At 38.6% G+C, this 11756-nt stretch overlaps 1 protein-coding gene across 3 annotated transcripts in view; it reads right to left on the minus strand.

Moving 5' to 3' along the window:
- The window catches only part of Mtx2 (metaxin 2), a 57136-nt gene extending 45819 nt beyond the window's left edge, over positions 1–11317 (minus strand). The window contains exon 1 of one of the 3 annotated variants that reach the window (XM_051184444.1): positions 11137–11317. In XM_051184444.1, the coding sequence (XP_051040401.1) occupies positions 11137–11176 (40 nt within the window). In that variant the 5' untranslated portion in view covers positions 11177–11317. The remainder of the gene's footprint in view (positions 1–11136) is intronic. The other 2 variants (XM_051184442.1, XM_051184443.1) reach the window with 2 other exon arrangements.
- Positions 11318–11756: the final 439 nt, after the last annotated feature.

Genomic DNA, 11756 nt, shown 5'->3' on the forward strand with positions numbered 1-11756 from the left:
TCAAATCTTACCACATCTTTTTCTACAGGCAGACCAATAAAGTCAATTATCTATGGTAGAAAGATAATCTAAAACAGTAAGTTGAAATATAAATATTTGTCCATGAATTCTAAAATACAAACACATGAAAAAGATGGAGAAATATTTTAGGGGACTATAATGATTTAATTTTAGGTGTTGCGATCAAGGACTATTCAGAGAACAATCTAGGTGTTATTTGTGGGTGTGTCTGTGAGGGTGTTTACAGAAGAGACTGGTAAATATGTTCTTCCCCTAATCAGCTAAGGGGCAAGAACAAATTAAAATTTGACATGAAGGCCAAACCCACCCTGAGCAGGTGGTCCTGGGATGTATAAGAAAGCAGGTTGAGTAGGCCATTAAGAACAAGCCTTTGGGAGCCAGGCCAATCCAAGACTTTTTCAGAGGCCCTGATGGAAGGACAAATGGAACTTTAGCTGTGTCCTTGCCCAAGGGCAGACTTGGTAAGAGTTGGTCTGGGGCTAGAGCCATGGCCTAGAACAGTGGTTTTTAACTTTCCTAATGCTGTGACCTTTTTATATAGTTCCTCATATTTTGGTGATTCCCAACCATAAAATTATTTTTGTTGCTACTTCATAACTGTATTTTTATTACTGTTATGAATTGTAATGTAAATATCTGATATACAGGATATCTGATATGCAACCTCTGTGAAAAGGTAGCTCAACCCCCCAAAGAGGTCGAGACCCATGAGTTGAGAACCACTGGCCTAAAAGGAGTCACTATTTCAGTTCCTGGGAATTCAGTGTGTGGTTATCTGTCCTAAAACAGCTGTGTCTGAGGTATCTTCTGTTTGATTTAGCTTTCTGCTGACTTCAGCCTATTTCCCCCTACAAACAGGGTATAAGATACTATACTTTTTAATAAATTTTCATAAGCCATCAGCTTATGCAAGAACTCCTGGTCCCAGCTTTCTGCCTTCTTTATCTTCTCATCCCCAATTCTCCCCCTCAACACCTGGCCATCAGGGACCCTTTCCTTATTCTTATAGGTTCAGGTCACAAGTCAGTAGAAGCATTCCTCCATGAATGACCTCTGCATCATTTCCTACCTGCAGGTTCCTACCTTGATTTTTTCCCTTCACTTCCCCTGATGAAGGACTATAAAGTGTAAGATGAAACAAACATTCCTCCAACCACCATAAATAATGCAGGAGAGAAGATTCATGTTCCCTTCCTCCCTCTTCCTTCTCTTGCTTGATTCCTCTCCTCCCTGAGCTGGGTCCTAGTCTCCTGCCCTGGGAACTACAATCTTTGAACTCCAGAGACTTAATATCAGTCACTCCCTGAGTTCTCTCAAGCCTTCAGTCTTACACTAAAACATCAGCTTCCCTGGTTCTGAGAACTTCAGATTTGGAATGAACCCACTACCAGCATCCCAAGGTCTCCAGGTTATAGACAGCCTGTGTGCAACATCTCATGCTCCATAATCAAATAAGCCAATTCCTCAAATAAATTCCCTCTCACATATTCATGTCTATACCTATGCCCTATTGACTTTCCTCCTCTGTAGACCCCTAGTACAGAGGAAAATATAGAAACAATAATTCATAATTCCAACTGAAGAACCAAAAAAAAAATCAATTACCAGTTAAATAATTATTATATTATTATAACTAGTTCTCATCACTAGCCAAATCAGTGTCTAATATTTTTGGTTGTGAGCCTATGGCTGAGCCATCTCTCCAGCCCCAAATCAGTGTCTTAAACTGATAAATGGTAATGGTAAAAACAATGAGAATGTAACAACCCTTTAAATTAACAATTAAACATTACTTATAATTCAAGATGTCCACAATTGTTTTTTTGTTTTTGTGGTGCTGAGGACTGAAACCAGGGCCTCAAGCATGCTAGGACAGCATGCTAGGCAAGTATTCTACTGGGTTATACTTCCATCCCCAAAACATTTTCGTTTGCCATAAAGATTGATAAGAAAAGGAAACTAACAAAAGGAAAGTAATGATGGCCTCTTAATACTCAAAAGATGATAAAATTTATTTACATAAAGTTCTAGTCAATGCTTCAATTGCCCAATAATGAAATACATGTAAAAAGAAATTCTATTACATTGAAGAACATTGTATTCAATAGTATAAATATACACCAGAAATCTTCTTTTAATCCAAAGGCAGACTAAGTTATAAAGAAATTTCTGTGGTTTAGAAAAGTTCTTAGTAATTAAAATATGCAATTAGCACAAAAACACACAATGAAATGCATTTTATGGCTTCTATTTTGCTAACACAGTTACATTAATGGAAATTGTCATGACAAAATGATTGTTTTTATGAAAAGAGCCTTCATTACTAACCCATCAATTTTCATTTTTATTACTGATGTAAAAAAGTTCAAACCATGATTCATTTATAGACTGTACAAAAATAAAAAGAGAGTTCAAGAATAGAGGATCATTTACAAAGCAATAAAAAATTAAATCATGCATTTTTCTTACTGGCAAATCAAATACTTCTCTTCTACATGTAAATGAGTTTAGCTAAATTTACTGAATATTATAATTTGTCTTAAAAAATGGAAAATATGAATTTTCAACATCTTATCTATTCTTCAGTCTATCTAATAACTACTTCTCAAGATATTTTTTAAATATTTGAAAAATGTTAAGAGATTTGATATTTCTTTCAATTTCCATTCAAATATGGAAAGCTTAAGCTAACATTAATAACTCAAAAGCCTTCAGAGATAATACTGACATATTTTACAGGGTAACCATCACCAAAATCTTTTAAGATAAATCATTAAAAATCATGGACAGGAAATTTACCTAACATACTCAAGGCACTAGGTTCCATTCCACACACATCTCAGAGAGATGTTATTTAAGAATACCAAATTATAATAGAACTTACAAGAAAACTAAAATTGACATTATATCTCAACTGTGGACTATTTCAGTAAACATGTCTTTCAAAGAATCTTGGCAACATAGTGAAGTTTTCAAAGGGAGCAAAGCATTTGCCTTTAAGAATCTAGTTTGCAATATATTTGAGAATATAGTAAGAACATGTAAATAGTCATCCTCCTATCAATCAACTATACACTGCCTCTCATCTGAAATATAACCTTATACTTTTCCTATTTTGTCTGTTTCATCACCTGTGGAATACTCCTATACACTGTGAATATATGTCACTGTGACTGGCTTAATAAAGAAGCTGACTGGCCAATAGTTGAACAGAATTAAGTTAGGCAGGAGAACCAAACAGAATGCTGGAAAGGAGAAGGGCGGAGTTGCCAGCAAATGCAGAAAAAAAAAAAAAAAACCAAGATGGGCATGCCAAAATATAGATAAGAAATATGGGTTAATTTAAAGTAAGAGTTAGCTAGTAAGAAGCCTATACCGAGCATTTGTAATTAATATTAAGATTCCATGTTGGTTATTTGGGAACTGATGGGTAAGAAAGGTCTGCCTAAAACCTCCTACCCCTTCAATATCAACTTTACATCTATCAATAAAGTTCCATAACATAATACTATTCATATGATAACAAAAATTATCTGAAATGGAACAGCCAGTTCAATAACTTCTCAGTAATTTGTTGGTGCCTTTCTCAATACCCCTGGAAAATCCTCAGAACAGCATATTAAAAACAAATTATTTTCAAGAGCAAAAGAATTGAATGTATTGTTCTTGGCACATATTCTTAAATTAATAAATTTCTTCAATTATCTGTTGTAGCTTCATCATTAAATACTTTGAGACCTCAATATGATAGCCTTGTGAACAGCAACAACCCTGCCCCACAACAAAAACAAATACACAAAACCCATGCTACTTTTTTGGTGGTGTTGAACATCAAACACAGGACCTTGAATATGTTCTTCCCCTGGGCTATACTACAGCTCTACCAATATTAATATTCTTTTAGCCTCTATTTTTTCATTTATTTAAGTCTCTAGAACCTTTCTTGGTGCTATATAAATCTACATTGCCCTGTACTAATGTGGGGAAAAATAGAAGAAAGCACAATTTTATTAATATAAAATACATTCTTAAAATATGCCCATTTTTGTGTGTAGGGGTGGGTGGGTGTGTGTGTGTGTGTGTGTGTGTGTGTGTGTGTGTGTGTGTGTTGCTAGAATCAAACCCAGGGTCTCCCATATGATAGGTAAGTCCCTTACCACTGAGCTAAACATGATTGTTTTAATCCCACTTATTTTCAAGATACTTACATTTAGGGACATATTCATGCTCAACTAACTAAAAATAAATAAGTAAACCAGAAGCTTATGTATTAGTAAAGTTTCCACTAAAAACAAAAACAAAAAAAAAAAAACAAAAACAAAAAAAGGAAGCAACAAAAACTTAAAATACAGAGATTATTTAGACAAATATCCAGTACCATTTTTTTTTTAATCCTTTCAAAATTCCAAATCTAGCTGGGTATTGGTAGTACAGGCCTTTAGTCCAGCACTCAGGAGGCAGAGGCTAGCAGATCTGAGTTCGAGGCAAGCCTGGTCTAATTAGTGCATTGTAGGATAGGCTCCAAAGGTATACAGAGAAACCCTATCTCAAAAACAAAATAACAACAACAAAAATTCAAATCTAGCCTATAATAATCTAGAGAACCAAACTGTTCATTCAAAGTCATAAATTATTATTCTTTCCATATTACTTGGGTAAAAGAGTAATTCAAATTTCTCTTCCATTTTAAGAAATTTATCCCCCAATCCCCCCCCAAAAAGAATGAATGAAAGAAAGAAACACAAATACAAGTCCCAATGCAAAGAGAAAAAAAAATCATATACACCTTCAATGTTTTTGGCACACATCACCATAACCAAACTGACTTGCCAAATTCCTTTTCTACTCTAGTTAATATGAACTGCCAGACTATTACACAATAAATGGTAGGAATACAAAACAAGACCAACGGCCATCATGAGGCATAGAAAACACCTTCACCTGGCTATTCTAATACTTATGCAGGTGCCACGGTGAAGGAATTCAAATGACACAATTAAAATTCATAATCATATGACTTTTTAAAAGGAGATTATGTTGGGTAACCTGGGTTAAAAACTAAAAGCCCTTTTAAAAGAGGGACTAAGTCTTGTCTGAGATCACACATTCTAAACAGCACCTGGTCCCAAAATGTTTTCTCTTCTTCCTAGATACTATTACTGTCTGCTTTTCAAATTTTGAATTTGCTTAGTCAGCCACATAACAGAAGTATTCCTGTGTAGACACAGAGCTCCAACTGCCACCAACCTTTAATTTATACGAATTGATACAACAGCCTAAAAACCCCAGCACTCAGGAGGCAGAGAGGCAGAGAGGCAGAGAGGCAGAGAGGCAGAGAGGCAGAGAGGCAGAGAGGCAGAGAGGCAGAGAGGCAGAGAGGCAGAGAGGCAGAGAGGCAGAGAGGCAGAGAGGCAGAGAGGCAGAGAGGCAGAGAGGCAGAGAGGCAGAGAGGCAGAGAGGCAGAGAGGCAGAGAGGCAGAGAGGCAGAGAGGCAGAGAGGCAGAGAGGCAGAGAGGCAGAGAGGCAGAGAGGCAGAGAGGCAGAGAGGCAGAGAGGCAGAGGCAGAGGCAGAGGCAGCTCTATGAGACCAGGCCAGCCTGGTCTACATAAGCAAGATCCAGGCCAACCAGGCAAGGCTACTTCATGAGACCCTGTCTCATAAAAACAAAACAAAACAAAAGCCCTAAAAACCCATCAGAATATAATTTCACAATGACCAGGTGGTAGTGGTGCTCGTCTTTAAGTGTGGAATTTGGGAGGCAGAGGCAGGCAAAGATCTGTGAATTCAATGAGCCTGGTCTACAGAGAAAGTTGCAGGACAGCCAGGGCTACACTTTGTTACTGTATCAAAAAAAAAAAAAAAAAAAAAAAAAAATGATCTCATATTTATGGTGTCTTTACTATAATGAAATACTACATAGCCATTCAATCTGACAGCATATAATTTCATCATAGACATGAGAAGAGATCCATTATATGACAAAGGAAATGTACTCTCTATATTATCTGTCTGTATTTTTAATTTAGGGGAAATAAATGATGGATTTGCTCACCAAAATTTTGAATGTGAGATGGGATTTTAAAGTCTTAATTTTGGCAGTAGGCTGCTGGGTGATTTTTACTTTATTCCTAACAGTTCTCTGGATTATTTTCATTCTCCATAATGACCATGGATCATTACTATTATTTTTTAATATCATTTGACAAGGAAAAAATGTCAGAGACACACATTCAAATGGTGTTCAGTCTTGAGAAGAAACAGGAGTTGTTTAAATAGACACTTCAAGCAGACAACAGCATGGGATAAAGATGGATATTACAAATGGTTTAGAAAGGCTGGAGGCTGAGAGAAGAGAGGAGCAAAAGACCAAGCCAGAATGACAGACTAGGAATTCCGTATAGAGAGGTTGTTAAGACACTTAGCCCTACTGACATTGGGAAACCAAGAAAGGTGTTGAAACAAGAAAAGTTTCACTTAATATTTTAAGAAAATAAAAATTAAAAAGACAACAATCCCACTGCAACTTGCAATGTAAAGATTATTTTAGGAGTAAAGCAAGATTGGAAGCCCCCCCCCAAAAAAAAAAGTTAATTCACAGACTAACAATATGCTAATTAATAATTAACAAAGCCTTGAAAAAAAAAGTTAAGGGTTGTGGAGACAGAGAAATCCTCGATAAGGAATAATTGGAAACCCTTATGAGCAAGAGAGAGACACTGCTAGTAAAGAGACAAAAGTGATCAGTTAAACAGTGCAATTCAAAGAAAGCTTCTCTAGTATTAAGCTTTCCATTACTCATTACTCTAACAAATGTATGAAATCATCAACTTACAAAGAAGAAAGGTTTATTTTGTCTCAGGAGGTTTTGATTCACTCTAGGGCCACCTCACTGCTTTGGACCTGTGGTGAAGCAGGTGTTATCAAAACAAAGCTGCTCACACACAGCAAAAGAGACCAAGGTCTCACAATCACCACCTCTTAGTTTCTACCAGTTAGTTCCCAATGCCACAGAGGGGAAACAAAACTTTAGATAACATGGGTCTTTGGAGAACACTCCAAACCTACACTACAGCAGCTCACTGACGTCCTTCAGCCTCTCACCCATTCCACATAGAGGGTTATTCTTTCAGCCTAGACACATGGGGGAGGGCCTAGGCCCTGCTCCAAATGATGTGACAGACTTTGAAGATCCCCCATGGAAGGCCTCATCCTCCCTGGGGAGCAAAAAGGGAATGGGATAGGGGGATGGTACAAGGCAGGAGAGGAGGGGGAGGGGGGAGAGGGAACTGGGATTGACATGTAAAACAAGCTTGATTCTAATTAAAATTTAAAAAAAAAAAAAAAAAATCAGCCTCTCAGGGAAGGCACTGCAGAAATGCCACAAACACCAGATGCCTTAAAAGTTTCCAAAAGACATTACCAAAAAAGTATGCTAGTTCATGTCCACTGGAAGAATAACCAAACTATCATATATATTAAAATTTAAGTTCTCAATTACAAAAAAAGTCATGATTATTTATTGTTATAACGGGATGGTGGTGCATGCCTTTAATCCCAGCAATCGGGAGGCAGAGGCAGGTGAATCTCTGTGAGTTCGAGGCCAGCCTGATCTACAGAGAGAGTTCCAGGACAGGCTCCAAAGATACAGAGAAACCCTGTCTCAGGGAGGAAAAAAAAAAAAAAAAAAATACAACAAGAACTATGTAAATACATATCTCTACCCCACAGGTTACCAAAAAACACGAAATTATGACCAGAAACAGAATACTGTGGATAGCTGTTGGGTTTGAGTTACATTTATAAATCACTTACAGGTCAAGATCAAACCCAGATCATTTTCTTTTCAGTTCTTAACTAAGTATAATCTTTTAACTTAAAAATTTGTAATTATTTAAATTACAAAAGTAAAATAGGCACACTACAGTAATTCAAACAATTCAGAAACACAAACTTCTACCCTCTATCAACACTTTGATTTTTCTTGAAACACCCTAAGGAGAATTTGTTGAATTCCTCTAAGTTTTTCTTTGCTTATGTAAGCATATATGTGTTCATATACAGGACAAATGTCATGCTGTAACTTTTTACTTAGTATAATTCTAGCCTACAAGCTAACATATATAGTATTTCTTCAGTTTTAGTATCTGTAAATACACAAATATTTGCTCATAAATTTATTTTTCTTTCTTCCTTTTCCCCCCTAGAGGCAGGATCTCTCTATACAGCCCAGATTGACCTGGAATTGGCAATCTTCCTGTCTCTGCCTCCCAACTGCTACTATTACAACTGTTTATCACCATGTCAAAAAATAAATTCATTTTTTGAAGTGACAAATGTGAAGTTTTTAACATAGGTACATACTATGTAAAGATCAAGCTACTTAACATGTCCATCATCAACTAGTCAACTTTCTTGTGATAACATTAGAAATCTATCCTTTTGGCTATTTTGAAAAACACATTTGTGCTGGTTGGTTTCTGTCAAATGTTCATAAACTCAGATCATGAAAGAGGAAATCTCAATTAAAAAAAAAAAAAAATCCTTTCATCAGTCTGGCCTAATGGGCAAGATTGTGGAGCATTTCCTTTATTAATGAGTGATACCTGAAGACCCAGTTCACTGTGGGCATTGTGCCGCCCCTGGGCAGGTGGTCCTGGTTGGTTGTATAAGCAAGCAGGTTGAGAAAACTACAAGAACAAGCAGGTAGGCAGTGGTCCTCCTCCGTGGTCTCTGCTCTAGTTTCTGCCTCCAGGTTCCTGCTTGAGTTCCTGCCCTGACTTCCCTTCATGAGGGACTGAAAGAAACATTTTCTTCCCAAGTTATTTTGTCATAGCCTTTATCACAGCATTAGAAACCTAAGGAAGACAGTGTTACTACCAACTGTGGTTAACATGAAGGAACACAAACCACAAAACTTCGCTCCTTGAGTCTAAATGGCAGATTGTGCCCTCTGACCAACGTTGCCCCTTTCCACCTCTCCCATCCCTACCCACCACCCAGTGCCCCAGCCTCTGGTAATCACCTGTCTGCTCTCTGTTTGCACAAGATTAACTTTGTTCAGCAACAGTATCTGTGATTCTATTCCTATCTGGTGTCAGTTACTATAATGTCGAGCTCTATCCATATCATCATGAATGAATTACCTTCTTATTAAGCTGAATAGTATTCTTTATGTATATATGCCCATCCTTTTGACCCATTCATCTGTTGACACTTAGTTTGCTTCCACAGCTTGTCAATTAGGAATATTAATAATAGAGTAAATATCTCTTCTGACAACTCATTTATTTTAGGTACTGAAATGAAATTGGATTGTTATATCAAAGTCTGTATACATCAGGAACATTCTTATTTTTTGCTATCAGAAATAAGGCTACAATAAAGAGTATTGTATAGTTCTTTTAAGAATTTATGCTCAAATTTCTATCAGATAAACCATATACAGATGAGTTCTGGGTTAAAGTATAACATTTTAGTAAATATTGCTATGTTTTGCTCCTAAAGGGAACCTAATTTACATACCCTCTAAGTTAGAAAGTAATGTTTCTCTATTCTCTATGACAATACTAGAGATTATCATATTCACACTTGCCTAGGTAGAAGATTTATCAGTTATTCATGGAGCACATCTATTCACATGTCCATTGTCTACTTGTATTTCTCCTTTTATGAAATACTCATTCAGATTCTTTGTCTTTCTTTTGGAAGGTTTTCTTTTTAATTGGTTTTCTTATTAATATGTACAAATTTATTTATGATGGCATTTTTGTATTTGAAACCCAGGGTAGCCATCCTCAAGCCTGCAATCCATGTGTCTCAGCCTTCCAAGTGTTTGTGATTACAGACAAGAGTCACCACACCCAGCTATTCACAATGTCTTTTATCTTCAAACGCTTTCAATATTCAATATTTCAATAGAAAATGCCAATATTTTCTATTATGGAGTGTATTCTGTTTTGCCTAGGAACCTCTTCTGCTACCTAGTATTGTTAAAATAATATCCTGTACTCGTCCTTGTAATTTCCTTCTAATTATTTTACTACAAATTAGTTTGTGTTACAGTTAAATATTTAACACACCTAAAATTCATTCATGCAGTATTTTGAAATAGGAGCTGTTGTAATACTATTTACAGAATTATCTATCTTTAAAAGTTTCCTCCTACCACAACAGATTACTACAAATAGCTATGACAACATACAGAAATAACCATTACTTGAAATCTCACTTACTCAAGTCATGGTGTTTATAGAGAACCAACAGACAGGTACTAGGGTACAATGGGGAACAAAACAAGCATCGCTACTTTCAGGCTGCTTACAAATCTAACTTAAATTTCTCCCCTCCCCTATAAAATTATATTTTAAAGGAAAAGGGAAATCTTTGTTCACACAAATTCAATACACTTGGCAAAGTAATAACATATTATACTTTCCATTTCCAAAACACTACTTTATTTCAAATGTTCCTGTTTATCCTATCTCCTTAACGAACTCACGTAACCTAAACTCTTCACTTTCTTTACCATAGTCACTTTCACCAAAACAAAAACCTCAATCAGGAAAAAAAAAAAAAAAAAAAATTATAAATCTGTTAACAAGTACGACCATCAAGTGTTTACTTTTTTAAAACTTCATGCCAATTGTGAACAGTTCAAAGAATCCTACGGATTTTGCAAGTGGCTCGGAGAAGCAAGAACTTGGGTGGCCTGTCAACAACAGGTACAGAAGGGAAGCTGACTGGTGATGGGCACCCCAAACTAGAGAACCACCACCCCAGAGGCTGCCCCACACCCACAGAGGCCTTGGGGGACGGCCCTGAGGCCACGCCCCCACCTCCACCGAGCCCGGCGCCTCCTCCACACACCAAAACGCTGAACAAAGCGCCGCGGGGGGAGTGTGGACGGGACTCTGCCCCGGCAGGGTGACCTTGGCCACGTGTCCTCAGTTTCCTCCTCCGGAAAGTGAGGCCAGGCCTGCATGGCCGCCTCCAACCGGGCTGTGGGCTCCGGACTCTCGCCCCACAGCTGCAGGGAAACTACCGCCCCTTCCCCCACGCGGCTGCCCGCCGCTGCCCCGCGTCGCCCCCGCCCCGTCCGCGCCCACGCGGGCTACCTGCGATCTGGGAGACGAACGCTTCCGCCACCAGTGACATGTCGGCTGCGAGGCCCTGACCGCGCGCCTGCGCTCCGCGGCCCTCGGCGCCCTCCCGCGCGACCTCGGCGGCCCCCAGCAGCTAACGAGACTCGCGGGGCCAACGCTCACACGCGCAGAGCACACCTCGGCAGCGGCGGCCCGGCCCGCAAGGTTACCGCCAGGCCGGCCGAGGACTTCCGGCGTCGCTGACAGCGCGCGCCGGCACTTCCGGCTGCTCCGCCCAGCGCGCTCCGGGCCGGTGTGAACCCTTGGAGATCAGGCTCTCTCTGTGCAATGTGGCTAGGTACATGTATACACAGGTACATCGGTGCTTTTGAATTCCATTGCATCCTTTCAGCAACCTACCAAGATGGAAAGAAGCTTGAAGGGGTTAAAGTGCCTGGTGCGGTGCTGCTGAGGCCCAGAAACTCAGAATTCCCTCAGTTCCAATAGCTGCAGGATTTGAGGCCCTTGGACAGATATTAGTGTCAATTATTTATTCAAATGCTCTAGCCGGAAGGAGGTTTGAACAGCTTGTGAGCTGAAACACGGTTTGTCTTTCAAGTCCATGCACCCAAAATGAAGCTGGGAGAATAAAA

Source organism: Phodopus roborovskii, unplaced genomic scaffold, assembly GCF_943737965.1.
Source record: "Phodopus roborovskii unplaced genomic scaffold, PHOROB, whole genome shotgun sequence".
Taxonomy (NCBI): domain Eukaryota; kingdom Metazoa; phylum Chordata; class Mammalia; order Rodentia; family Cricetidae; genus Phodopus; species Phodopus roborovskii.